This window comes from Seriola aureovittata, chromosome 4, assembly GCF_021018895.1.
Source record: "Seriola aureovittata isolate HTS-2021-v1 ecotype China chromosome 4, ASM2101889v1, whole genome shotgun sequence".
Lineage (NCBI taxonomy): Eukaryota > Metazoa > Chordata > Actinopteri > Carangiformes > Carangidae > Seriola > Seriola aureovittata.
In genome coordinates this window covers 13,167,853-13,195,550 of record NC_079367.1, presented here as the reverse complement: position 1 = coordinate 13,195,550, position 27,698 = coordinate 13,167,853, and the positions used below count along the sequence as shown (strand labels likewise).

The window sequence follows — 27,698 nt, the reverse complement described above, 5'->3', positions numbered from 1 at the left end:
ATCGATCCGGTACTTTAACAGTACTGTTATTGGTACTTCTTTATCATTTTGTGAGAAAAACTCAAAACAAATGAAGAACAAAATTAACATTTGTTATTTTCTCATAGCATTGCTTAACAAACAAACAAAGAACGTGCCCATAACAATCAGATGGCTATTGGTTACTTGTCATCATTAACCCATGTTTGTATAATTTAATTTACTGTGTGTGGCTTATTGATACTCTGGTCTTTAAAAATTTTGCCCCGGGGCCTGTTTAATACCGGGTTTCAGTACCCATCCCTATTGTTCAGTGCATGCAGAATCATGTCAGTACTGTATCAGCATCCACGCTAAAACCTTTAGTTCAAGGTGTCTTTAAAATTAAGCACAATAAAACAGTCTGACTATTTTTGAGCCAGTGGGTTAAAGTAGGATACAGCAAAGGTTACCTGTTTGAGGACCCAGTCCAGGGCTCGTTGGAAGTAGTCTCCCAGCCAGTTTTCTAGGTTGCTGTGGCATTCTTCTGGTTGACCTCTCAACCACGACTTCACCAAGGCAGCCACATCAATGTCCTCATCACTAAAAAAAATAAATTGGAAAAAGGGGAGGTTAAATAAAAAGTCAGGTAGCTAGTTAAGAAAGATGGAATTTGTTACAAATAAACAATTAAAACCTTTTTCTTCATAGGTTTACTGACCTGAGAAAGATCATGCCCATGCGAGAGATGGTGGCGGGCGAGGCACAGCTAAGGTCGTGAGTCTCAAACAAGAAGTTTACATTGGGTCCGAACTGGATGCGTTCTCCACTAGGCATGGTTAACAGTCGATTATCATCAAGCACAGAGTTCAGACTCTCAATCCACTCTGGGTCAATGTCACCATCACACACAATCCATGAGCTCACATCTAGAAAACACAAAAATACATATACATACAGTATATGCTGTAGATACATATAGTACATTATCCTCAATACACCCAATGCAGAGTATGACAAATGTAGACCTCTTTATGCTAACTGTATTTAGTCCTTGTTGAGTGTACTGGGTGCAGCGCAACAACCTCTCCACTTAAAAGTAGCCAACACTGTGGACCCAACTTCATGCCAGTTGTCAGATGTCTGGCTGAGAAAGACAGATTATTTGAGTGGTTTCTCCTTCTTACCCTGTGGTTCTCTGACCACATTCCTGGCACTGTGTGTGAGGACACCATCAGCCCATTCTCTGGTGTCCATGTCTATATGTCCAAGCAGCTGCTGTCGGGGCATGGCCTTGGGATTCATTGTGTACTGCTTCACCTACAGAAATACAGCATCAGCAAGAGGACACTGAACAATGGCAAAGGTTTTTTTTAACTGACCCATAAAATTTTGAATAAATGCTTTTCATGCTCCTTTATATCTAAATAATACAGCGTTTGAATATATGTGCGTTCCGAATGGATGAATGAAAATCCAGGTAGGCAGTTTGCCTCTTATACTTACAACTTTGCCTGTCTTGCTGAGAGCAGCCCTAAGCATCCTCCAGAGTGTAGACTTCCCTGCTCCGCTTGGCCCTACAATGACTACACCCATGCGCTGTCTCAGCTGTTCATTCAACTCCAATGCCTTCTTCAGCTACGTTGATATGGAAAAAACAATCTGCGATTAATTTGTGATTTTTTCCTCCATTATTCTAAAAACAGTTGTGTTAATGTTAGAGACTTTTTTATGGAGTTATCCCAAACACATTCTGAATACCAGGTCACATCATGTATCATGACAATTACATGTATATTGTGCTAAGAAATAAATGTTTTAATGCACTCACCTGGCTGGGTATAAGCTCCAGTCGTGCCTCCTTGTAGACTTGTTCTAGTGCATGCATGAGTATCTGGTCCTCCACATCGGTGAAACTGATCCCAGAGAAGACATCTTTGACAAGAGCATCAAACCGGGAGCTATCGGCAAACGTCAGCTTGGACATGGTGTTCAGTCTCAATGCCTGCACCACCAAACTACTCTCCTGAACTGAATGTAGATGAAAGAGAGTGATTTAATATAAAATTGTCTTATGCAGCTGAAAAAAACAAGGTTGTGAAAGTGAACTTGCCCAGTTGCTTTGCCCTCTTATAAAAGTGCTAATTACCAAAGCCTGTCATGATTTAAGAGTTTGTCAATACTTTTGTTCTCTTTGCTAAAGATGTTGGCCTTCCCTGCAGGGACAAATGTGGTGTTTTTTTTCTCAGCAGAAAGGAACACTTGGCCAGACTACACAGAGAGACAAACACAAGAAAACCTTAGGGACTCATTGATAGACAGGAGGTGCATGTGGTGTGTATGTGTCTGTGTGTGTGTGCTGGACAGATAAAGGGTGGGTGGTGGAACACAGGGATTTGAAAGGGAGAGAGGGATGGGTTCAAGAAGAGGCAGAGAAGAAAATGAAAAGAGAGATAGAGGGGAAAGTATAGAAAAGCAGAGACATGAAGGGAAGATGGGGGTGAGAAACAGAGGGCAGCGAGTGGGACGAGAGCGGCATCGACAGCCAGGTATCAGAGAGAGAGCTAACAAGAGGTCAGAAGGAGGGGGAAGGAGGTGGGGAAAGAGTACTGGAGAGGTAAACAACAGAACTCTAGCAAAGTGTTTTGGAACAAGAGAATAGAGAAGGACAAAAGTACAGACAACTGAAAAGCGCAAGAGAAGAGAAGTTTTTAAGGGGAGCATTTGGGCAAAATGTCAATTGATGTGTCTGTATTAAAGGATTTGGAGGGCAAGGATAACAGCAGGTGTATAGAGAAAGTGCTGGTCAATAGAGTCTTTTGATGTTCAAGTACATTCATGAATAGTGTTGATCAAACTGCATTTAAGAGGTATCCACATATGGAGACACGGATAAACACAACATTTTGCAGTGTGACCCTGCTGGAAACAGGATAAGCATCTCCAAACCAGATGCATTTTCACTATCACCTTATCCTCTAATCTCTTTCATCAGCCCTACTACTTACTATCTTTCCGGTCAGAAGCTTACTGTCAGTGCAGCAGTTTAAGCACTTCACAGGGGACACATCTTAGGGACACTTCAACCGAATGACACAAAGTAAATTATTGACTCTATGTGAAAAAAATGTATTGGAACTGCAAGCTTTTACTTAAACTATAATGGACTACAGGGACATTACAAGCTATGTAAATATACTACTGTCAGTCAGACTGCTAAATAATGGACATGTGAATATGAATTATTGACAAGCCAGAAGAAACAAGTGCCCAATAATCACATAACTTTGTTGCCATAATCAAGTAAATAATGTGGTTTCTGAACCACTGAGCAGAATGTACAGATGTAAGATTTTTTTTTTTTTATCTCATCAGGTGGCTGATGCTGAAATCAACAATGACTAAAAATGCTACTTTAGTACCACTGAGCTTTCTGGATGTGTTTTGGAACTAATTCAATGTGACTGATTTAGTGGCTCATATCCTGCAATCAGCTCTTAGCATATAAATTAGGTATGTGGTAGCCATTGGTGGGTTAGCACATCTAGACCTCAAACATCTGAACAGGGCTTGTTTATGAATGTTTGCCATGAATTATGGCACAAGTAGCTGTTTTGATTTTATGATTTGAACCATTAACATATAAAATGGCCATTTAGTCCTTCATGTTTACTTGTGCTACTTGATGGACTTGTACTTTATTTCTATACAATTATTTCCACCTATGAAGCATGAGTAATGCAATGAGTAGTGAAGACATATCAAACTGACAATGTAATTTTTAGTAGCTTTGCATTATCAGATAGAATAGAAGACCCCTGACCCATAAAATGTGTTAAGTAACAATGCAAAAAGAATGTAATCCTTATTTACAGCAAATTCATTATATTAATGTCCAATAACAACAGCCATGGAAATATTCTCTTTACCCTGTTCAACAAACTTTACAAGAACCATAAAATATATACTATAATTACCTTGCATAAATTGTATACAATGATTGCTGAAATATGTATTGTTTGAGTATCCCACCATTATTGTGTTCTTATGCTGTCTAAAAGACTAACTCCCTCAGAACACATCCGTTTTTATATCTTATCCCAGCTATATTACCAGCACAATCGCTAAAAAGAATATACGGTGCCCTGCCTACATTTAACCAGATAAATCGATACGTCAAATTTACATCCTGCTCCTATTAACATTTTTGGACTCATGATGAACAGAGATGACATAATTTTTATACCATGCACTCTTCTTCCTTCAGAACCGGGTATCTACAGAGGTCTGTTTTTTATTTATTTTCATTTTCAACCAGTCCACACCAAATGATTTCACTGATTAGCACAACTTCAACAACTTCAGACGGAAAGAAGTCATCAGTGATATCACCTGCTGTTGCGTTTGGCACCCCCCATTGTTAGATGTCTGTGTCATATGTTTTGTGTTGCATCGTTTTGTTTCTCTAACACACAAGTTTTTGTACTGTGCAGTATTGGCAGCTATGAATGTGACTTGAGGTCATGGCTAAAGACGCAACAACTTTATCCTAACTTTCCTGTCACGCTCCACAATTGGAAAAGTAAAAGTACCTCACAGAAATAATGTACCTTAAAATAAAAAAAATAGCCAGAGGGGGTCTTACTCTTGTCCTTGTCAGGACTCATCCTCTGTTGCTGTAGAAGACTGCCACAGGCCTTCAGCACTGTCTTCAGAGCACGCAAACCCCAGTCATAGTGCTGCTGGGGAGTCAACAGCTCCCTGCACAGACAAATAAAGGCACATTTTCATACATATTCACATACTCTCAATTAACTGTACTAGTTGAAGCACTAAGAGTTCAGAGGTAGAGGATAACTTATTCACAGAGTCAATAGACTGCAATAGACAGGTGTGGTAGTATAGATCATTTCAAATAAACTCAATATACACGGCATGATTCAATGTGAAACACAAAAAAACACCAGTTTGAAATACAAGAAGCACCAATTCTTGTCTGTGAACCACTCAAACAAAAAGGCCACCAGACTGGTGATACATGTATAATTAGTATTTTGGTGATATAATCCTGCTCCCTTCAACCCCAACCATAAACTAAACAAAAAAAAGACTTAATGCCACAATCTCTACCTGGCCAGGTTGAAAATTGCAACCAATTTGCGTCCCAGTATTTCTCCATTTTTGAAGCCCTCAGAGTACAGGATGACCTCAGCAATGAGCTCATTGTCTGGTCTGCTCATGGCCACAGGCCTGAACAGCTGCTTTAGGTTGTCTGGAAGCTTCTGTCGGCCTCCGTAGCCTTTCCCCGCTGGGTTCAGTGTGATGAACACTCCAGAGTTTGGGTCCAATTCCACCTGGAATATGAGGAAAAGAAGGAAAAGTTATGCTATTCTCATTGACAAAATGTGGTTTATACTAGAATGAATACCGTTTGATTGATTGCTTCACTTGCATAATTGACTCAATGGATGAATAAATGACTGATTTATTCACAGACTAATTTAATAGAAAGGCAAGGACTGCAGGTTAAAGGTAAAGGTATCTAGTAAGTATCTACATTTACTCTTATTTTCTGACCTCTTTCCCCAGCAGTTCACATGTGTACTTTTGATGTTTTAGGGAGTCTTGGATGGCCTGAATCTGCATGGAAACTGCAGATAGTACTGCTTCCTCCAAACGGTTAAACTCGTCAAAGCAGCCCCATGCTCCACACTTCACCAAGCCCACAAAGATTCGCCCCATTGACTTCACATCGATACCCTGAAAAACAGACAGACGAAAACCAGAAAAATGATCTTAAGTGTGCTCACTGACAGTTTTCCCAATTATGAATCTTGTTGTGCATGTGCATATGTGCCCTTGTTTGTGTTCTCACATGTTTAATGATTAGAAATTAGGAGGTCATTGTGCATCTGTCTACTTCCATATGTGTGTACCATGGATATGTTTACTGAAATGTGTGTATACCTGGACCTGTATTTGTGTTTTGCTTTCGGAATAATGACCAGTAATGTAAAGTTTTTGCTGGGTAGTCTTAGATTAAGTGTGCAAAGTTATTGATGTTACACCCTTCACATACTCTCTAAGAGCATTTTCATACCTCATCACAGTTGAACACCAGCACTTGGCGTCCAAACAGCCCCCCCAGGGCTTTGACTGACTCGGTTTTGCCTGTGCCAGCAGGTCCATAGGGGTTTCCCCCAAGCCCCATCTTCATGGCCTGAGTCAGAGTTAGGTAGCACTTATCAGTCAGTGGAGTGTGCACCAGCTTAGCTGCATTCCCCTGGGACGGAGAAGAAAGTGAGTGATAACCAGAGAAAGAATGTGACAGAAACACAGTGAGATGACCAGAGGTAAAGATACGAGGAGTGAGAGAAGGATGGAAGGACACAAGCCAGTAGAGAATAAAGGCAAAAAGAGAGATGATGGATTAAAAGAGTGAGGAATGAAAAACAAATGAAGGACAAGCAAAAGAAAATGAAAATGAGTGAGATTGACTCTAGCATGTGCTTTCTCCAGTGCTCCTCATTTCTGCATAAACAGTGCCCCCCACGGGTATAAAATAAAAAAGTCCAGATCTATGGATGCCTGATACTACATATAAAGAGACAATGGTCTGTTGTATATTTATCAGAGACACACTTTGTGCATGCATGAGCACATCTAATATGTATGTTAATAAATTGTAGCTGACTCATCTAGCGGAAAAAGTCAAACTACAAATAATTATTTGATCCAGTGATCCAGATATTTGAAAAGTACCAGTCATTCAAACCATTTCAGTAACAACAAATATTTACCATTTTCCTTACTAAACATATTAAATTACTCTTTGATAACTTTTTCAGGTTATTTTTTGGTTTTAGATTCTAAATTAATTAGAAGAGATCTCCTATGGAAACAAATGTTAGGTGCAGCCCGAGAGACAATTACAAATAAGAACAGGAAATACAGTAACTACATGCCAACACACCTGGTATTCATATGTATAGCTGAATTGTGCATCGACCATGTGTATATGGCAGCATTTGTCTGGTCCCATGTAGAAGCGCAGCTGCTTTTTCCAGGCCCAGGCATCAGGACTGGTAATTTCTGCCTGGTTAAGTTGCTTCACGACACTGATGTTGTGGATGATATCCAGTATTAATGCCTTCAGCTTCAGCTGCAGGACACTGGACTCTGTAAAGTAAGACATCTATAGATATTAGACTGGCCGAATTGGTAAAATAACACACATAACAAACTTGATCATAAAAGTGAATGTAATATACAGTATTCAACGAGGCCAAACCTATTTTATAATATATAAAATTATAAATATGTATATCAGTAAACACAAAATTTCCAATCCGCATATCTCTATAACATAAATTTCTATTTTTCCCTGTTCTTGATCAGTTACATTAAATATGTGAAATTCTCATTAATCTTTACTTTAAAATCTAGCTCACTAATTACTATTTTACTTAGTGCTCTTGGCTTGATTTTAACCCCAGGTCATTAGATAATTAGACAGATAACCCTGCCAAGCACTCTTTTAGCTGCTTTGCTGTGAATAGATGGTAGACCTTCACTGTAAGCAGACAGAATAACAATAGCATCTATGTTACCATAAAACAGCAGGTCATCTGTAAAGAAAGCTGTTCAAAAATTGTATCGATCAGTGAGAAGAATAAATGGGACCACTCACTGTGTAAACAAACCCAGCATCTCAGCTGAAATTATTTTAAAAAACAATTTGGAAAGGGAAACTTTGTCAGACATGAATACAGCACACTGATATCCTGGAAAATCAATATCGTCAACAAATACTGGCTTAACTGTCAATGACTGAAAAAAAAAAGCACAATTTAGAAACAATGTCATTGTTACTAACTTCATAATTATTTAGCACCCTCTATAGTTTGAGAAGAGGGTAGTGTCACAGCTGAGCAAAAAACTACAAAGACAACAGAAAATAATAATAAAAAAATATAGTAAGAATAACACATAAAGTTCATTGTTTGACTGAAAAATGCCCTGCCGCATTTCTTGGTCACAACTAAATAGGTTTATTTATGCATACAAATATACATATATATAAATTACTCGTCTAACGGTCCATATATAATCTATAGAATTTCTTTTTACTGCCAAATTTCAACAACCACCCCACAAATCAAGTAGGGCTATAGTGAAAAGTACTTTTTGTGCATTACTTTTCTACATGCATTTCTGAAGCTGGGATTTGATATTGTAAATTATTATGGGTTCAAATGCCATCTGCTAGGTAGTGTTGATGCTTTGGGTGCCTTGTATGTAGGAATGTATCACTGATGTCAGCCTTGCCCAAGAGGCATACATAATACCTTGCCAAATGTACACCATCCGGTCTTATCTGTCTGCCAAAATGGGAGCTAGCTCCCACTCCCTGCCTGGGTTTATGGCCCGTTTATGTAGAGTGGCTAATTAGATTATCCTTCTTGCCATTACTTTAGCTGCTTTAATCAGTACTACCACTCTACAGCCTCTTCAGCCTACGTGGTTGTTTTAAGGGAGCCGGTGATTTGATGAGCTGTTATCATTGAAATTAATTCTATTTAGAGTGTGGACAGTAAAGTTTTGCATGTCAGTCACAAATGAATCATATTATCCACAAATATGTAATAGTTCTTATCACAGTGGTGTGCTGAATTATCTGGTATTTTTGCCCCCAGTAACACTTTGTGCAAGTGAAACAACAACTTGTGTGTGTGTGTGTGTATGTGTGTGTGTGTGTGTGTGTGTGTGTGTGTGTGTGTGTGTGTGACAGAGAAATTTGGAATTTTGTAGCAATATCCCGCAAAATTATGCTACTACTTGGATTATGAAGGAACTTTTCATCTAATGCATGAATAAAAAACCTTGATTTAAATTTAAAAGTCCTTCTTACAAATTCAAGTTGTGGGAAAATACTCATGTCATGCTGTATGTAGCTATATATTGTATGTATTCAGCCCCAAGTCATAAAATTAGCCTGCCAACTACTGTGACTGGGTAGAGGGTACTGGCCCTCTGCATGCTCTTGTGCCTGACTGGCTATCAAGAGATTCACATGAGAGCATTCATTTGGCATTCATTTCTCAGTCCTAAGTAACAGCCCAAGATTGTGACCAGAGTGCAATCATTAACAACACAAGAGGGAGTCTGATATTGGAACATGTAAAGTAGCAATTGTTTATAAGGATAGCTGCAGAGAGGTTAATATTGTCAAAATGTGATCAGAAACCATAAAAGCAGGACAGGGTTGAGCAATCTGCTTCATAAATAAATGGGGCTAAGAGAATGGGACAAAATCATGCTTTTAGTGTGAAGCAAATACTGTATATTCACCAATGCATACATACAAACACACTCACAGACCTACCTGTGTTAGCGTGATCGTCAGAGCTAGTGTCCACTGTAGTGTAGTGCTCTAATTTGGCATTGAGTTCCAGCTCCAGCTGCTGCAGATTCTGCTCTTTTAGGGCTCTTTCCACATCTTCAGTAAACTGGATTTGCTCAGCCAGGCACAGAATCTACACCAAAAGTAAGAAAGTTCAGTCACTTCAGTGAAATTCAAATTTGATAATTTCACATTTAAAAAAAAGAAGGAAAAAAAGAAAATTACTGACATATGGTGTTGGATCTCAACTTGAACAGTATCATAATAGAAAAGTATAAACATCTGCAATTTGCAACATTTAAAAGTAGCACTGTTTCTAACTCTGAAGAAAAATTCAGCTACCTCAAAAGCCTTTGGGAATATACAAAAAGAACAGATATTGTATCTTCATGTACAAAAACTTTATATAAAAAGCATGTGTGCCTGTGATGGGTAGCGGGAGGGGTCCACCTCCCCTTTCTTCCCTGCTGACACACATTCATACAGCAGGTGCTTCAGAGTCTCCTTCATTTCCACGGATAGCTCACTTAACCAAGTCTAGAAAGAAGAAAAACAGCCACAAATAGATGTACAAATCAAAAAAGTATTAAACTTTTAAAATGAATACATCATGCTCTGCTTTAAACAAACTGAAACAACAAACATCCTTTCAAAGCTTCAAGTGTCCAACCAATCACACATCCAACATACAACATATATAAAAAACTCTGCACAATAACTTTACCTCAACGAGGCTGGAGATGCGTATGAGGTTTCTGAGTGGCACTACTTCTCCCTCCAAAGAACACATGGCGACAATGTACTGGCACTGCTCATCAAACATAACACTGTGGATGCCTACACAGATAATAAACAAGCAGATTACCATCCCTGTCCAAGAGAATTTGCTACAAGAGATCCAAGTAGATCCAAGAGAGGAGAAGGGGACAGAACAGAGGAGAAGAAAACAGAATAGATCTAAGTGAACAAAATAGGATACAAAATAGAACAAAACCTGGGTTTCTGACCTGCAAAGAGTTTCTTGAGGTGTGACTGGATGACTGTTGGGTTGGTTGCCTGTCCAAGAATCTCTAAAAGGTCATCATCTCCTATAAAATAGAACCGTGGGAAGGCAGAACGCTTCTCCTGCAATAACCGCACACAAACACATCAAAAAAAGAAGTTGTGGCACTAGCAACATACGTTATGCGTGCATAGATGTTTTTGCACACAAAAATACATGTGTACCTCCAGGAACTCATTGAGTGACTTTTGGCAGCGCTGCAGCTGATCCAGTATGGTGACCAGGGAGTTTCTGATGCCAGCCCTTGAGCTCAGAGAAACAACTCTGTTGTCTCTCTGAATGTCTGACATTATAGACCTGTGATACATTTTAAGAAAGTGTTTTGTTACTGATAAAACACATTCTGACAATAACATTTATTTATCTTTTTGTCCATTTTTTCCAGCAAAAGACACACAATCCAAGTGTTACACATCAGCTATTATGAACCTGGAATACAAAAATCAACAAAAGGATGAACTATAGGTGGCCAATGTATTATTGGTAAGAACAAGTAATTATTGTTATTGTTCCAAAAATACAGTTTTCTGTAATGTGGAGTGCAGCAACCATTACCATCATATAAACTATAGATATAAAATCTGACGGGGGCAACTTTAAGCTTAAATTTGAGAGTATTTATATTCACATCTGAAGGACAGTGCTTTATTTCAGACTGGAGGTTTCTGTGATAGGGCAATGTTCTTTCTCTCTCTTGGTCATTTTAGCAGATCTATATATGACCTGTAGAACATAAGCTGACAACCAACTTACCATATAGAGCAAAAGCCCACTGGGCACAGATAGATACAGATACAGTCACACACACACACATATAAAGTACCTGAAATCTTCATCAACCCGTTTGAAGCGGGCCTCCTCCCGAGGCAATGCCCCTCGTCCAAAAATAGGCTCCAGATAAACCCAGCGCCTCTGGATGGCATTCAGACTCAGCAGGTATTCATCTAAGTCTGATAGACGAACCTCCCACAGACTGACCTGGATGTATATGCAGTAAACATAGTACCAGTCATTAGTGCTGCTTCATTAAGGATTCGTAAATCTTGACAAAAACCATGTACCATACAAGAAACAACAATTTATTTGATTAAGTTTACACGTTTTATCTTTATTAAACAGAAATTTTTATTTTTACCAAAAATAAAAATGAAGCACTTAAAGATTCTAAAAGTGTATTCATAGATTCAAGCCTTTGACCTGACCTTGTCTTGAAAGCTGCGATAGTAGGGAGAGTCTTTCAGAGACTGCAGCAGACAGCGGTTATCTCCCACCTGGATGGGCACAGAGTGATGATAAAGCCAATGTTTGCTAATCCTTGAGATTTCATTTAATGTGCCAGTAGATATGTCTGCATTTTTCTGAAGACATTCTTGTGCCTCCCTAGTCATACTACCAAGTGGTCAATAGAAGTTAGCTCCTTTCATTGACCTGCCTGAAACAATGATTTAATAAAGTAATGAAGCAAACAGAAATGCCGACCATGTAAATATTGACAACAGCAGCTGAGGGAGTCTTTCCAAATGATTAAATGTTGTTAAAAAAAAGAACACTGCATACAGGCTTCACTTTTGTATACCATCTTCTTTAGTTAAACAGCATGCTGAATCAGAGAATGGCATTTGTCTCACACCTTTATTAGAGGCAGAAGAAGTGGTTAGATACAACTGTATATGCATTTATATGTAAACATTACAACACAGGTACAAATCATCCTATAAAGAAAACGACAGTACATAATTCAGAAATTTACATTTTACCAAATGAGACTATCTCAGACTATCTTGTTTTCCACAAGATATCCACCCTCTCACATGTTTAGTAAGAGGTAGAAAGGGTGTGCTTCAAATGTGTTGAAATGCAGCATTTTGAAATCAATTCTAAAACTCAGAGGTAGTCATATAGAAAAATCAGCATGATGTGCTCCCTTATTCCCTCATCCAAAAGAATTACCTGAGGAGTGATCAGTGTCAGGTGCCAGCAGCAAATCTTTAATAACTTTGTGAAGTCATCTCTGTTCCATGATCAGCTCTAAATCCTGATTTAAATTTCTCAGAGAGGACACATAGTACTTACTAATGAAATTGACAGGGATGCATCAGTCCCTTGATAAGGTAAAATTTGGTAGAGGATGCTGTGGCACTAAACTGGAGTCATCAGCCCCCAGACAATGAATGAATCTAACTGATCGTGGAGAGAGAAATTTATGACACTGACAAGAAACCTGTACTTAATACAGATTGGCTACAATATGAACAGCTCTGCTTAATAAAGTCATTATCTGTGATGATATCAATCTGGCGAATTGGTTGGTGCATCCCAACAAAATAATTACATGTTAGCCTACAGTTTTTTTTCAAGAACCTTGGACAGTAAAAAAAAGTTCGGACTGTTGGATGAAAGCGAGTTTCTTCAAATGGGATCAACAACTGCAGATTTAAATTGAGCAGGTTACATGGTCCTAGGTCACATTGTCTTAGAGTACAATGTATGCCAATTGCATCTAGGAGCCAGCCTTGTTTCAGTAATTAAGATAAAGTCCAGTTTTATTTGAAACAATAAAATCCTAACAGAGTAAAGATTAATCAACTAGAACAAATGTAAAGAGGAATCAGGCTGAAAAGGGATGAGATGATTTATTACAGAGGGTTGTGTGCAGGAAGGCAATGGGACCTCTAATTACAGATGACAGGGATATTATAAAATAGTGTTTGGTGTTAAAAGCTAAAAGCTAGTGTTTGGCATCTATTCAAAACAGAAAGCAGATGTCAAAGAATCCCTTGGTTACAGAAATATCAGTCAGGCTGAAAGCAGCTAGTGGAGATACAGAACTTATAAAAACCCTTAGTGACTGCCTAAGATAAACCCTGAATCACTTCTCAAATGAATCAACACACAAATTGAATATGTGTTTTATATATACATATTTATCTACCTGGTTAACTATGTCCTTCCAGTCCTTGATGAGGGTGAGAGTGCGGCCGCTGCTATCTGTGTACTCAGTGAGGTTGAAGGTAGCTGCAGCTCCCCACAAATCCAGCTCCCTCAGTGCTTCTCTGATTGTCACCTCTGCCTGGGCACGGCTGTTCAGGTCCTAAATGCAAACACGCATAGGCACACAACTGGATAATTTGTGTTTACTCACCACTTTTCATTGATTCTATAAAACCAGTAGAAAGCATCCTATAAGATCCACTTGTATTAATCATTTGAGGTGGTTGGCAAGAACTTTTACTTCTGCACCACCTGTAGGCCCTGTTTATCAAAATTTCTAATTACAAATTGTGAAAATGTTCTATATGGCTTGCCAGGAATATAATGTTAGGCACTGAAATTCCTAAGAGAAGAGAAACACCTTAGCATTGTGCTGATATGAACCATCATTGTACAATTACCTTTGCTAAAATCATTTGTTCAATGCATAATATATATATATATATATATTATATGTATATAATATAGTATAATTACTGGTTTACTACAACTCAAAACACAAGCAGGAAGCCTTCTATCTCTCCAAAATTGATCGATAGGTTGATAACAGTGTTTTCTGATGCTTTTAAAGATTTATTTACATGAGTGGTGTTTGTGGGACAAGCAGAAAACATTTTATTTACTTTCAACTATGATCATATATGCTATAATATAGTGTACGTGAATAAACCTGTAAATCTATATGGTCAAATACTTTAAATTTGGTGTGTATTGTTTAAACAGAAGGATTTCCACTATCAACATATTGTATTCGCAGTTTCTAATTTGCTGCTGCCCCCTGGTGTCCCTTGTCACTTATTGCTATAATGACGGCCTAAAAATACAATACTTCATATGGAACAAAACCATTATTGTAAATGTCAATTATCATCCCATACCTGAAATATATTAGCCATAAAGAGGTGTGTGCTTCCACCCAGTATGTATATGTACTTGCATGAGTGTGTGTATACAAACCTTGAGCTCCAAGGCTTTTTCTATGATGGTATTTGCAACAGTAAGGAGGTCATTAAAGGTGAGTCTCTCTAACGTTGTCCCTCTTGGGAGACCAAGCAAACGGAACATATCCAACCAATGGTCCTGGGACAGGTGCTCTCCACGTACATACTTCAGCACTGGAATCATGTTCTAGACATGCAGGAAAAATGTGAAAATACAAAATACTAAAAGAAATACTCAAGCGATTTGGAACGACATCTATCAATTCATAATGAGTAGTTCACTTTCATATTTATGAAGACTCTAAATTCTCACTTCAAATACGATACTCTGACCACTATCACGCACCTACGCTTTTTACATCACTGATGCTGCATTTTAGTTTTGTATAGTAATAAAAATGTGATATTTTGTTTATATATTTGGTACCATGACATTTGGAGTGCATCTTATGATCCATAAGGTTCTGGAGGTTTTGGTGATTGTATGACTTCTCTATCTATCTTCTCGCTGTAAGAAGGAGAGGTTCCGCAGGTCCTTCATTCCAGCAGCTGTCAGACTCCACAACTCCTGCTCTCCCTGACTATGTGCAAACTTGCACTTTTTCATGTACATATCGTGTGTATTGTGTATATTGTATTTATTAGTGTATATTGGTATAATTTTTGTTGTATATTTCCATAGATGTTTTATTCTATAGATGTTTATTTTCTGCTGTGGTAAATGAATTTCCCAGTTGTGGGATAAATAAAGTTAATCTAAATCTAATCTAATCATGATATAGACACATGTTACTTGTCAAGTCGGGCTCATTAAGTATGATTGATAGTGAAATTTTGCTTCAGGTTCAAATGAAATTGTATTTCAGTCCAGATCTAAACCAGAGTCTACCTATTGAGTATTTCAAGTCAATATACTAAAATTGAAAAGAAGACAATTATATATTATAATTCAACTGTACTACTGTCTACCTTGTATTTGTCCAGTTCTGCTTGTAGTTTAACAGACATGGCAGTAGGCTTCTCCAGCTTCCTAAGTCTGTCCTGCCACGTAAACAGAAACTCTTCAAACACATACGTCTTGCTCCTATAAAACCACAGAAACATATATATTAACACATAACTAGACACATTAATAAAAGTAAAAACAATTCCAAGTAAATACTGAGCTCTATCAACAATACTTCTAAACTCTACCTGAATGTGATCCAGTCCTCCTGGGCCTTCTCTGTGAAGCCCTGCTGCCACTCCTCATACAGACCCCACATCTGGCTGTACTCCTCCATGCCTCTTTTCGTCTCTTCCGCCAGAGAGAAATCAGGAACTTCCAGGTCAAAATAGGCACAGTCCTCACTGAGGAGAGGAGAGGAGAGGAGAGGAGAGGAGAGGAGAGGAGAGGAGAGGAAAGGAGAGGAAAGGAGAGGACTTCACATGTTGGCTTTTAAAGAAGTTTAGTGTAATTAAGAGAGAGCATGAATAACACAGTATTTCTTGTAATTTCAGGTTTGATGTATTGATGGAAATGCATCCGTAATAAAGCTTAATAGCTTGACAAAAAATATGTATAGGTAACAGAAACAGGAAACAAAAGGACAGAATTAATAAAATAAAGACACTGTTTCCTATTGACAAACTTTTATATTGTATCTGAATTATTAGTCAAGCTTGTAGGTATGATCTAAATGGCTTTAATCTTATCACCTCAGATTTAGTAAAGTTACTAAAAATCTCATCAACAGAAAAAGGATTGATAACCATAATTTATCTAACCATAGCATTTTGTAAAAAGATGAGGGCAATAAACATCCTTATCAGACTCTCTAAGTGAATTAAAAAAAAAAAAAAGCTATGAATTCAGCATATTAAAAAGAACTTACAGCAGTTTACTGCGTACAAGCTCTAGCTCTTCAAACTCTTGCTGCTTGTCCCTGATGGTCTGGAGGCATGCAAGAAGGGCAGCATGATCACCAGTCTCAAGCATCTCATCTTTAGGCTTCAGCTGGTCCCAGCGGGCCTTAAACCGTTGCAGATCCATCCTGTAGGTGTCAATACGCCCTGTGGCATTACTCCGCATTACCTCCACCTAAGGGAGGAACAGAGCAAGACAAAGCAAGTAGCCAGAGACAAAAAGGTAGGTGAAAGAATTAAGATAAATAAGATAAATAAATGATAGCAGATAGCTTCTGTCTTAGAAACTTTGTTATGTGGAGGGATGTGTGTTTGTGAGTTTGTATCACCTGTTCTTTGAGCATGAGTTGGTGACTCTCCATGACAAGCTCCAGTTTGTCCCACTTGCCTCTGAGAGAGGACAGTGAGTCCTGCCCAGCCCCAGCCACCGCTCGCAGCAATCGGTTCTTCTCCTCAGCACACTGGAACTGAGGTAGGATCTATACACATACGGCACATACAGTCTTGTTAATTAGTTAGTTAGTTTTGATTTTTCATGCCATTTCAAACATTTGGATCTATCAGAAACATAACAATTGACAGTAGTAGCTAAAATCATTTCACATTCTGATATGAAAAGACTCCTCCATTTAAAAGGCAACAATGAGAAATGTAGCACAACATTCCACTGAATGCTGGAAAATTAACCAGTTTTTCTAAAAACCAATATTCAGACCACATAAGGGACTGAGGGAGGCTTATTAACACAAATCTCAAGCAATAGTACTATCATTCAAGAAAGTTCCTACCCAGAGTTTAGGACTGTGTTTGTCTTACTTCAGGTTTGCGGGCTAGTATCTGGCTATATTTGCCACTGGCTGCACCAATCTCCTCCATGTTCTCTGGTCGAGTTGACAAGGCCTCCATTGACTCTGACACAAAACTGTCTATGGCCTGTGTGTGGCCTGAAAGCAAAGGAGAGGATGACATGCACATGGGAAAGGAAACAGAAAAGGAAAGAGAAAGTTAAAGTAAAGGCGATGCCATTGGGCCAAAAGAAAGGGGGAAAAAATTGACATAGACAAGGACAGAGAAAGAAATAAAAATGGGGAAGATTTGGCTCATGCTTGGTGTAAAACGGTCAGATTCCTTAGTATAAACATTTTTAATGCTAATAAGTAAAAAAAGTGGGAGTTCAGTCAGTGTACAAATCACTCTATGAATAATAATAAAAATAAAATTTTAAATAAACAGACTATTGAGGTGCCTGCCTGTACCTTGTATGGACTTCTTGAGTGATAAGAGCAGCATGTCAAACAGCCTCTGGATCAGGTCATCGATGATGGCTTTTACTGGCTCACAGTTGACTGTGATACAGTCTACCTTCTCCTGACTGACAGAAAGAGTGAAAGGATCAGTGCTTATGACTAAATTCTTAGGGTACTTGTGGTGTCACATTAACATAAGGCCTTTTTAACTAATGACCTTTAACATTAGGAACTGACGCAAAGAGGGGAATTTAATCCTGTCAGGACAAACAATATGTCAGCTTCAACTGGCAAAAAAAGAATTTTGAGACTACCAGTAAGCCTGATTCATAGCATAGAACCAAAGACCAGATCTGGGTTTTTCCTTAAAAAGTCAACAAAAAAAATTCGGAATCAAGACTGAGAAGGTGAGTATTATCAGTTAGCTTCAGTTAGCTGAGTAGATAAGGATAATAAATATGTGGAAATGATTAGTCGGCTTGAAAACAAACAATGTCAAGTTTGATGTCTGGTCCTCAACACTAGGAATTATTACACAACTCTTCCAATACTGTTGCATCACCTGTTTTGTTAACAAAATGTGACAAGGCATTATTAAAGGTCCCATATTGTAGAAAGTGAGATTTCCATGTCTTTTTAGATTATAAAGCAGGTCCAGTTGCTGTATACTGTAAATATTGTGAAAGTATCAAAATGCTATATACACACAGTCTGTATTCAGAAACTGCATTAAAAAGCCATCAGGACTTACGTAACATTGTGATGCAGTCACCGCCCTCAGCCATACCCCCAGCACAACCCAATTTGAGCCCTGACTGACCATCCCTATTTGCATTTGCCGGGGAATCTACCAAGCTACAGTAGTAGGCTACAATCCATAAGCTGTGGTTGGCCTGGCTGAGCGTCACTCAGAAAACAGTAACCCAAGCAGAAGAGAGGCTCTGAAACACAAAATGTCCTGTTCTTGCTCTATAGAGGAGCCTGAGAGAGGAGATGTAAAACTATATTGAGATGGTTTTGGTACTTAAAACCACAGACATGTCTTCTTATGGATATCAAAGCTTCAAATGAAAGACAGCAAAAAATATGCATAAAATATGGGACCTTTAACCATTCACTCTTAACAAGTGAGCTGCCTTTAGATATCAAAATAGCTGGTAGGGATTGTCCTGATTACATATTAGACTTCCTCATGTTGTGGACTTTCCTCACTGTTTTGAAATGAATGTGTATTTTATAAAAGTAAAGTAAGTCAAATTTTTAACATTGATTTTGAAAAAGTAGTATAGGTGTGTTTGCTTTATTAGGTATGTGTTTGCTTTTTTTTATTATGTGTGATACGCACCTTGGCAGACGTTCTGACTCTTTTCCCCGAGCTTTCAGGGCCTTGAAGTTTCTCTCCCAGTCCTGTACAGAGTTCAAATGCTTCTCCACTAACTTCTCTAAATCCACCTGGCCCAGAACCACCCACTCCTACAACACATAGACACATACACAAATACATACACAGAATCAGAGTGAGGAAGGAGAAGTCTGGTGTTGGCTCAGGGCTTTCCCCTATCATTTAGGCATGCATGGTTACAGACAAATGATCGAACTACTTATAGTACTGTGCTCACTGTAGTGTCAAGGTAGCATGAAGGGGAGATCGCTGACAATGAAAACAAAGGAGCTTCCGTTATGTAAATAAAGAAGCATGACTAATCCAAGCTACATTCTTTCAAAGAAAACATCACAGCAATGACTCATTGCGATGGTTCAATGAGCAAAAAACTTTCATCGGTCATTATTAATATGGCATAATATGTACCAGTGATGCAGTACAGAATCACAGTAGAGCCATAAAAAAGATAAAAACAAATACTTGACCATTAGAGCAAATTATTCATTAACTTATATTCTATAACTGTAAGAAATGATCAAATATTGACTTCTGAGGCCAGGCTCAAATTAACTCTAGTGTATCAGACTAGCAGGCTGGCCACAGAATGGAGTGCTTTCCGTTTCATTTAGTATGATGATAATTATGTTACAAAGAATAACCCTATTAAAATTTTCTTTTTACAGGAAGGTTAATAGTAATCACTGTCATAATCATCAGTACTATAAAAATTATCAGTTCAGACACCTTGAACTTGTGTTGTATAGCCTGCAAGCGGCTAAAGAGGTCCTCCGCTTTGCTGAAGATGGTGAGGAACCCAGAGGCATTTCTGTCAATCATGACACTGAAGATAATCTCCTCCCCCTGTGCACTGACCCCTTTGAACTGGTTTGGTATTGAGATGAACCGCTTCATCTCTCGGAAATAGCGTGCCCGTACCTCCTCAAATGGAGGACGGAACTGCAAACGGCCTTGTCTATTCACAAGAAGGAAAGGAGAAATGAAAAGGTACATTTTATTCTTTAATCCACACTAATCGATAATGTCTTTGTAGGAAAGAGAAAAGAAAGAGAAAGATAAACAGGCAAAGAGAGAAATGGTGACATGGCTAAGTGTGAAAATTAAGAGGTGGGGCAAGAAAATCAGAAGTCAGTGCTCACGATTCAAGATGGGTGGAAAACACTGTATATGTGTGAGAGGAAGAGAAAGAGATGATAACCCACGCAAAAAGTGTTATAAGGAAGAGAGAGAGATGAAATAAGAGAATAGACACAAAAAGTGAGACAGAAAGTTGGTAAACTGGAAGCACATGTACTGACTTGAAAGTGAGGTCAATGTGTATTTCAGGCAGGTTTTTGTTGAGAGCTTCCAGTCCCGTCTGGTATTGATGCTCAAGAGACTTGTACAACTGATGGTTCCAGTGCTGACGCCATGCCTGCATGTCATCAGACCTGAAGCCCTATACACACACATACAAGCATTAGCTTTCTAAAGAAAATAATTAAGATTTGTCATACAGGTTGTGTATGTCTACTGTAAAATTTAGTAATGGGCAGTAAAATAATTTTGTATCATGCTTATTTCCATAATGTTTATTTACATGATACAGTAACCACAAAACTCCTTGGTGACTTCTCTTGTTTTCTTCAATTGTTTATACTGTAGTCATGAAGATAGAAATAATTTACTTTGTGAAAACATGTATAAGTAAATTCCCTGATGGCCAGCAGATAAAATCCATATAGTTCTGACTGTATTCTATACCTGAGCCTCCAGAGTGGCAAAGCCAGTACGGAGGTCCTGAAGGCCATCCTTCCAACGCTGCTGATGTCTGAGTAGGTCCACATTCATCAGTATCACCACCTGAGAAATGAATAAAGAGGTGTGCATACAAATACACAGAATAGCAAGACTTCAGTTACTAATCTCAGTTTATGCTTCCAAAGGAATAAAAAAAAATTATTCAAATTAGTGCTAACTGCATCTGTATTGTATGTAACAAAATAATTGAGGTCAAATATAACCTTGTCAATGAAATCAGTGTGCCATTTGCGTAGCTTCCTGTTCTCAGTGGAGAGTTTCTCAGCAGCAAACTGCAACTTTGCAATGTAAACTTCCAACTCTTTGGGGTTGTCCCACGTGATCTGCAGTTTACCACCTGTTTCTTTTGACTGAGATCGAGGATTCTGAAGGAAAAAAGCAGAAAGGTTATCTCCTGTGCAAATCAATGCCAGAATTTATAGGAGACAAGTAAGTTTCATGTATGTTAAAAAAAAATACCAAGAACTATAGTTCTTATACTTTTTTATGCACTATAAAAAAGTAGAAGAGTAGAAAAGGATCATGTGTCTTTCTTTTGTATAATTCATGCGCGCAATAAAAATTAGGCATTGGCAAGTCATCTGCTTCCAATTCAATTCTTTATAAAAATAGAAATTTATAAACAAAAACATAATATTTCTGACAGCATTTTACAAAATTTAATATGTAAGGCACAGAAAGTAAAAGAAATAGTTTCCAGTTGTGAATCAGACCTTGATGACTTGTTCAAAGGCCAGGGCAAGACTAAGCATCATTGGTCTCTGAGAGGGAATCATCTGCTGGTCAATGGTGTTGTAGAAATGAGCCACCTACAACACAGTGACACTTTGTAGTATTAGCTCGAGAAAAACTACAACAGAAATAAATAAATACATAAATAAATAAGGAAAGAAAATGTGTTTGAGTTACTGTGTCTTGACCTGCACTCTGACCTGTTTTAGGACAATGGCCTGTCTGTAGAATTTGTCCGCAGTATTAGCAGCCTGTTGTATCTTGGCCGGGATAGGAAAGCCCAGGGAAGAGAGCTGTCTGACCTCCCTGACCAGATTGACCAGTCTGTCTGAATATTGGATCTTCAGGCTGCCATCCACATGGTCTAGGTCCATTACACGGTTACTGGCCTGGAGACTACACAAAGAGAAACAGTCATGTTGGCGAAAGACAGAAGATAGCATCCACTCAAACCAGAACACACTGCAACCAAAGTGCCTTTGTCAAAGTGCTAAATGAGGTGATAATTAACATGGAAAAGAAAAATAGAGGGAAAAGGAAGTATAGACTATATATTCACAACTTAAAAGAAAGTTTATCGATTAATTGTACAAATGCTACCGTTCAAAACACTGATCGACATACAGTATTAACTGATCTAAAAGCTTTCAAAGTCAATTAAGATGAAATTCAGTGTTGCCCCGAACTTTCCTTGTATGTTTTTTTTAGTAAAGTGTTCCAACCTGATCCCTGACTTTGGATCAGCCAGTCCAGACAGGATGTCTCTTGACCAGTCATCGAACTGTTCCTGTTCATACACCCTCAGAATTTCCAGTAGGTCATCACAGAAGCGCAGGAACACTTTGAATCCAGACAGGTCTGAAAGCAAAGCCTCAGCTATGCGGACAGAATCTTCCACCTAATGTAAGAATGCAAACACAGCAATATAAAAAAAAGGAATCACTCGACACTACTCATTGCATTTTCATATGGATTATTCGTATTTTTGACATCAGCAAAAATCTGCAATCTAATCAAGTGGTGGCAAATATTAATAAGACCATATTCTCTTAGATGAAAAAGCAATGATAAACCATGAAGTCCATGCTATTTGGTATTCAGCGACATATGCTGTATATGCCCATGTGAGCATATTCAGACATATGTACACACTCAGTTACCCTGTGTATGAGCTGTCGGACCCAGACAATTTTGTTGACCACCTCTGGCAGATTCCTGCCAATAAGTGGCCCAGACTTGTCTCCAGGGCCTCCATGGCAACGATTCTCAAAGTCAGTCTTTAAACCTAAGAAAAAAATCAATGAAACAGCAAGTGTTTGAAGATGAAGAAGCGTGGTGTCAGCACTGACTTTACCTGTTCAAGTGGTTCTCAAATTTTTTCTGGTATGCCCCTTTAAGAAGCCAAAAAAAGTTCATACCACAATCTTCAATCAATCAATAATGATCAGGGAAGCAACTAATAAAAAAGGATCCATGTTAAACTTTTGTGACATAAAAGTCAGCATGATAGTATCAGCAAACTCTTGTTTGTTTATTTTCCCTCCATAAATCATTGCCATTCAACTTAGTTTCACTTCTTTTTTACTTCACATCCACATCCTCCCTACAGTGGCTCTATACCCCCCACAGCAAATCTATTAACTGAAGAAGCGCTGACCATGTTGAGAAGTCGGCCAAATCAGCAGGTCAAATTACAATAACTATCTTGCTGTTGTTTTCAGAACAGTGGCATATACCTGTCTCTCTCACCTCTCATATCTATCCCTCATATCCCTCACATCTCTACCTCCATTCCTCCCCCTCAACCCTACCGCCTAACAGTCTGACAATAATGCTCTTACATAAGTAAGTAAATGTAGCATTCTTCAGTGGGTCCATTGGATTTAATTATGTGACCACAGAGTATGAACTGAGTTTATTCAAATTTCACATATTTAGTTCTCTTGTCTAAACATAATAACCCACTGTAACACTATCTCTGACAAAATGTATGTGCTTTAGGACAGAACTGTTTACCCTTGTTATAATCCAGTAGCCTGGCCATTAAGGTCTCTCTCTCTGACTGCAGCTCTTTGCTGATGGTGGGACGCCTGATCAACTCCTTGTGCTTTTGAAAGACCTGCAACAGCTACAAAAGCAGAAAAAACACACGTACAGCCACATACGGTAAGTTAACACATCGACACACAAAATATTTTACAACCTGAGTAGTGTGTTTCACTACCTGTTGTGGGTTATCCTGTACATCAGCAATGTAGCTCTTTAGTCTGCCAGCTACTTCCTGCTCTGATGGAGCCATTAGGCGCTCAAACTGAGCCACTGCCGCTCTCCAAAGAGGCTACAAAAACATACAAATAACAGTCATGCTCAGTCTATAAATTATGTAGATGCAGTGATATGAACTGGTTGAAGAGAGATGTTTCATCCCTGCCTGAATAGATTGTGTAGAATATGCTACTTAAAATATCAAAATGATCACTATTGCTTTCTATGTTTGCAGGTGTTCAAAGTTAATTCAGGATGAGGTGAGTGGCACAAAGGCAGCCACAATAAAGAACCTACACTCATAGTATATCCTGCCTCCATGTGGGCATTGTAAGTAACAGACCAGAGAAACAAGGAGAGTTCAATCAAGGTAATTAAAGAAGTCTCATATGTTCATACATATGCACAGACAGTACACATCCACATGAAGATCCCTACAACTAACCTCAGTGTAGGGGTTGTAATGCAGAGGGTTGAGTCCAGAGAAAGGTTCAAAGACACGATCTGAAGTCAGAGCTTGCTGCTTCCCACCTGGTAGCAAACGCAGCAGTTTCTCATGAACCATACGCAGAGTCACCACCTGGTACACAAAAACAGGGAGAATGTATTCCCATATTATCTATGCCCATAGTTTTATATATTTGGTTATCAAGCTCACAAGTGTCAGTAATAATGACTTGCAACTTGATACAGATCTTTCCCACTGTGGTTAGACAAACTCTGATACTGTAAATAAGGGTATTGACTGACACAGCTAGACTCTGCATTTCACTGACGAAGAATCCTTGTCATCCAGAAGAACTGATATGTCCATCAGTGTGGTAAACTGAAACGCTTCTGTGTGAAACCTTCAACTAAACATGAGAAAATGGCAGATATTTGATAGTTCCCACACTTAATATCCCATCCACAAGGGAAATGGTACAAATTATTATAAAGAGGAAGATATAGACACTTTCCCAATCTATCACAGCCGTTCTAGGGCTAAATAAACAGCATTAGAGACACTTTATGTACCACATTTAAGCAATAGTCTGGAGAAATGACAAGGGAATGATCAGTGCCATGCATACAAACAGCTACAGAACTAGGGATGGATAGTTTGTCAAAGGCTGTGTCCTAATTCAGGACCTCACTCCTTCATAGGCAGTCCTTTGAGGCCACAAAGATTCAGAACTTCTCCAGGGACAAATGTCTGTGCATGTATGATTGGTTCATGAATGTCCAAAGTCAGTGGATTACCTTCAGGGTCAGTCAGGTGCTTTCCATCAAAAAATCTTAAAATCTCAACAAAGAGTCGCTATAATACATTTAACAATGTTGCATAATAGAAAAGTATTTTAAGGAGAATTGAAAAACATATAAAAGGTGAGTCTCTTTATCAGTCCATTTATGGTTCATGTTTCCTTCCTTGCTTAAGTGGAAATGTAACTTAACTGTGACGTCAGCTTGAATACAAATAAGCCGAAACAAGGAAGTGACAACTAAAAGGACACTTGTATATATAATTTTAACCACTCCATATGATGCAACCATTGTACCACAATGTCATGTGAAAAAGGAAAAATATGCACTTGTAAGCAATGTCTACCCTAAAGACAGTGTTTACTTTCCATTGGATCAGAACCACATCATACCTCATCCATTCTCTTTGCAAGACAATGAAGGGTTTCCGGGCAGTGCTTGTTTCCCTTCCAGGCATAGGGTGCATGTCTCTTCCACACCTAAGAAAAGTAAATACGTTTTAAACATTTATCAAAATCAATCTGACAATCTCCCACTGGCTTCATTTTACAAAAAAAAGATAAAGCTGGGTTTTCTTTGGGTTTCAATTGGTTTATGAAACCATTTCATTTTGTGCATAATTTCTTTCCATTTTGATCTACTCCATACCTGTCCAGTAAGATGATCACAGGCTTCCACCCACTGCTCACAGATGGCTACACCCATTCTCAGGTTCTCTCTCACCGATACAAATGGCTCCTCAAAAATTTTAAGACCACTCAGCTTCCTCTGCACATATCTTCCCAGAGCGCCGCCTTGTACACAAAAATTAAAACAACAAAAAAACTGACACCCACAGAAGCATCCACATACAGTGCAAACATATATACAAAAATTACACATGTACACACAGTTACTAAGACTGCCAAATCACTTGACTTTTGTCAGTAGTGCTAAGTCAACATTATAAATAAATGACTGCATTCTCAAGCATTTCAACATTAAATTGCCAACAAGGCAATGTATTGCCTCTATACATACTGTATCTACTGTATACTTAGGAGTTCTTCGGAAAACAAATTAGGTCTCTGTCTCAAAAGATGTGGCTTTCATCAACAACCAAAGTAGCTAAATGATGTTGTGTGTGTTGGTGTGAGAGAGTCCCACCAATAATGTCCATGAGTCGGACCATGCGTGTTTCTGGATAAGGCTCAAAATCAGTTTGTCGCCAAACATCATCCAGAGTGTCTCTGCTCTGTTCCACCAGATCCACAACATCAGACATAGACAAGCCATCAAGACCTCCATACTCCTGGTGGAAACACAGTAACACATAGTTGGTTAGATTCAATTTTTAGTTCTCTCCCTCTTAGTTTAAAATATCAGTTTCTAGAACAATTATAACACATTGTCAAATCTGTATGTGAAATAATATTTATGGTAAAACTCACAATTTAAAAACTTAAAAAAAAAATTTATAACTTAAAATACCAAACTATACCCACAGTAATCTGTTGAATGCATGCTTACTACAGTTATACAATAATTGCAATACAATTAGCAACCACCCTGTATAAATATAAAAACAATAGAGTGAATGTAACATTTCCAGTTGAATTTTTATTTTCATGTAGACAGCGCTGATACATAATGGTTTGCCACCATACCTTCTGTATGGGTTTAAATTGCTCAGAGAAATAGGTCGCCCTTTCTCTCACACTGTTCTTCTCTGCAGACTCAGAGAGATCTGCCCAGTACAGGAACTCATCACTAGGAGTCAGGATGCCTACACAGAGTGGAAAAAATATGAGTATATAGTGTGAAAATCATAATCTATCATATCTAGAAATCTTACATTTAACTGATGAGAGCATGTCACTACAGCTTCCAGCAGTAAGGCTAAACTTTCCCATGAGTGACACTTACATTTAAATAATACACACATATGGTTAACACTTTCCTTTCATACATACTAGCAAGATGTTTTACCAAATGGCATGCATAATGTTATCTCCCTCCAAAATTGAAATACTTGAAAAACCATCTACTATTGCTCTGACAATTCTGTAGGCCCAGATGACATGTGTATTTTTTTCTGCAAAAATATATTTATGTACTGTATACCAAGGACATCCTCCTCCATGTGGCCCTTTTTGGCAGATGATTTTGCTCTGGACCGGCGGACAACTGAGCCAAGGCCATCCTCCAGCTCACTCAGCAGGCCTGCCAACTTAGGGTCAAATGCTGAACACCAGTGCTCATCCTTGGGAGAAGATAAATAGAGACTTGTTTTCTTCAGCAGAAAATGCTTCAAATAAATCTATTTATATTTGGTAATGCTGCTGTAATATTTATCTACAGTAATTCGTTTTTTCTCTGTTGTTTATTCCTTTTCGATTCCGAAGTAGTAATAGTCATATTGAGTTTTTCTAAATAAAAATATAGAAAAAGTTTTGATTGCTTCTTACATGAATATTCCAAATAGTAGCTTCATATTTGCTAGAAGTTTTTGCTGACTGTGTGATCTAGAAGTACGGGCCCACCTTTAGCAGTACAGGTGCAAAGACCTGTTTGACAGCCTGGTAGAGGGTGTTGATGGGAGACTCTAGCATGGATGACACCAGGAGGCTCCTGTGAAGGTTATCTTCGGTGATCACTGTGGGATGCAGCTTGAAGAACACCAACACCTTCTCTTTGCTGTCCCCTGAAGCTTCAATCTGTCAAAGGACGATGAGGCAAAAAGGCATTGTTTCTTTATCAAGTCAAC

The 27,698-nt window shown here is 38.5% G+C and overlaps 1 protein-coding gene across 5 annotated transcripts in view; it reads right to left on the bottom strand.

The window, feature by feature from the left end:
• LOC130167624 (cytoplasmic dynein 2 heavy chain 1) overlaps positions 1-27,698 on the bottom strand; it is a 112,970-nt gene that overhangs the window by 84,098 nt on the left and 1,174 nt on the right. For all 5 annotated transcript variants that reach the window (XM_056373992.1, XM_056373991.1, XM_056373994.1 and 2 more), the window contains exons 3-45: positions 27,475-27,648; positions 27,056-27,194; positions 26,599-26,717; positions 26,099-26,243; positions 25,601-25,746; positions 25,345-25,431; positions 24,153-24,287; positions 23,667-23,780; positions 23,459-23,570; positions 22,603-22,727; positions 22,165-22,340; positions 21,643-21,838; positions 21,424-21,519; positions 20,914-21,075; positions 20,654-20,752; positions 20,209-20,348; positions 19,637-19,865; positions 18,854-18,981; positions 17,518-17,633; positions 17,078-17,205; positions 16,591-16,740; positions 16,231-16,436; positions 15,551-15,706; positions 15,326-15,440; positions 14,373-14,543; positions 13,357-13,515; positions 11,627-11,695; positions 11,248-11,402; positions 10,589-10,721; positions 10,369-10,486; positions 10,086-10,198; positions 9,785-9,898; positions 9,344-9,494; positions 6,932-7,137; positions 6,059-6,241; positions 5,536-5,718; positions 5,089-5,312; positions 4,604-4,719; positions 1,790-1,989; positions 1,465-1,596; positions 1,146-1,278; positions 680-887; positions 432-561 (exon numbers count right to left, since the gene is read on the bottom strand). In XM_056373992.1, coding sequence (XP_056229967.1) covers positions 432-561; positions 680-887; positions 1,146-1,278; positions 1,465-1,596; positions 1,790-1,989; positions 4,604-4,719; positions 5,089-5,312; positions 5,536-5,718; positions 6,059-6,241; positions 6,932-7,137; positions 9,344-9,494; positions 9,785-9,898; positions 10,086-10,198; positions 10,369-10,486; positions 10,589-10,721; positions 11,248-11,402; positions 11,627-11,695; positions 13,357-13,515; positions 14,373-14,543; positions 15,326-15,440; positions 15,551-15,706; positions 16,231-16,436; positions 16,591-16,740; positions 17,078-17,205; positions 17,518-17,633; positions 18,854-18,981; positions 19,637-19,865; positions 20,209-20,348; positions 20,654-20,752; positions 20,914-21,075; positions 21,424-21,519; positions 21,643-21,838; positions 22,165-22,340; positions 22,603-22,727; positions 23,459-23,570; positions 23,667-23,780; positions 24,153-24,287; positions 25,345-25,431; positions 25,601-25,746; positions 26,099-26,243; positions 26,599-26,717; positions 27,056-27,194; positions 27,475-27,648 — 6,291 coding nt within the window. The remainder of the gene's footprint in view (positions 1-431; positions 562-679; positions 888-1,145; positions 1,279-1,464; positions 1,597-1,789; positions 1,990-4,603; positions 4,720-5,088; positions 5,313-5,535; positions 5,719-6,058; positions 6,242-6,931; positions 7,138-9,343; positions 9,495-9,784; positions 9,899-10,085; positions 10,199-10,368; positions 10,487-10,588; positions 10,722-11,247; positions 11,403-11,626; positions 11,696-13,356; positions 13,516-14,372; positions 14,544-15,325; positions 15,441-15,550; positions 15,707-16,230; positions 16,437-16,590; positions 16,741-17,077; positions 17,206-17,517; positions 17,634-18,853; positions 18,982-19,636; positions 19,866-20,208; positions 20,349-20,653; positions 20,753-20,913; positions 21,076-21,423; positions 21,520-21,642; positions 21,839-22,164; positions 22,341-22,602; positions 22,728-23,458; positions 23,571-23,666; positions 23,781-24,152; positions 24,288-25,344; positions 25,432-25,600; positions 25,747-26,098; positions 26,244-26,598; positions 26,718-27,055; positions 27,195-27,474; positions 27,649-27,698) is intronic.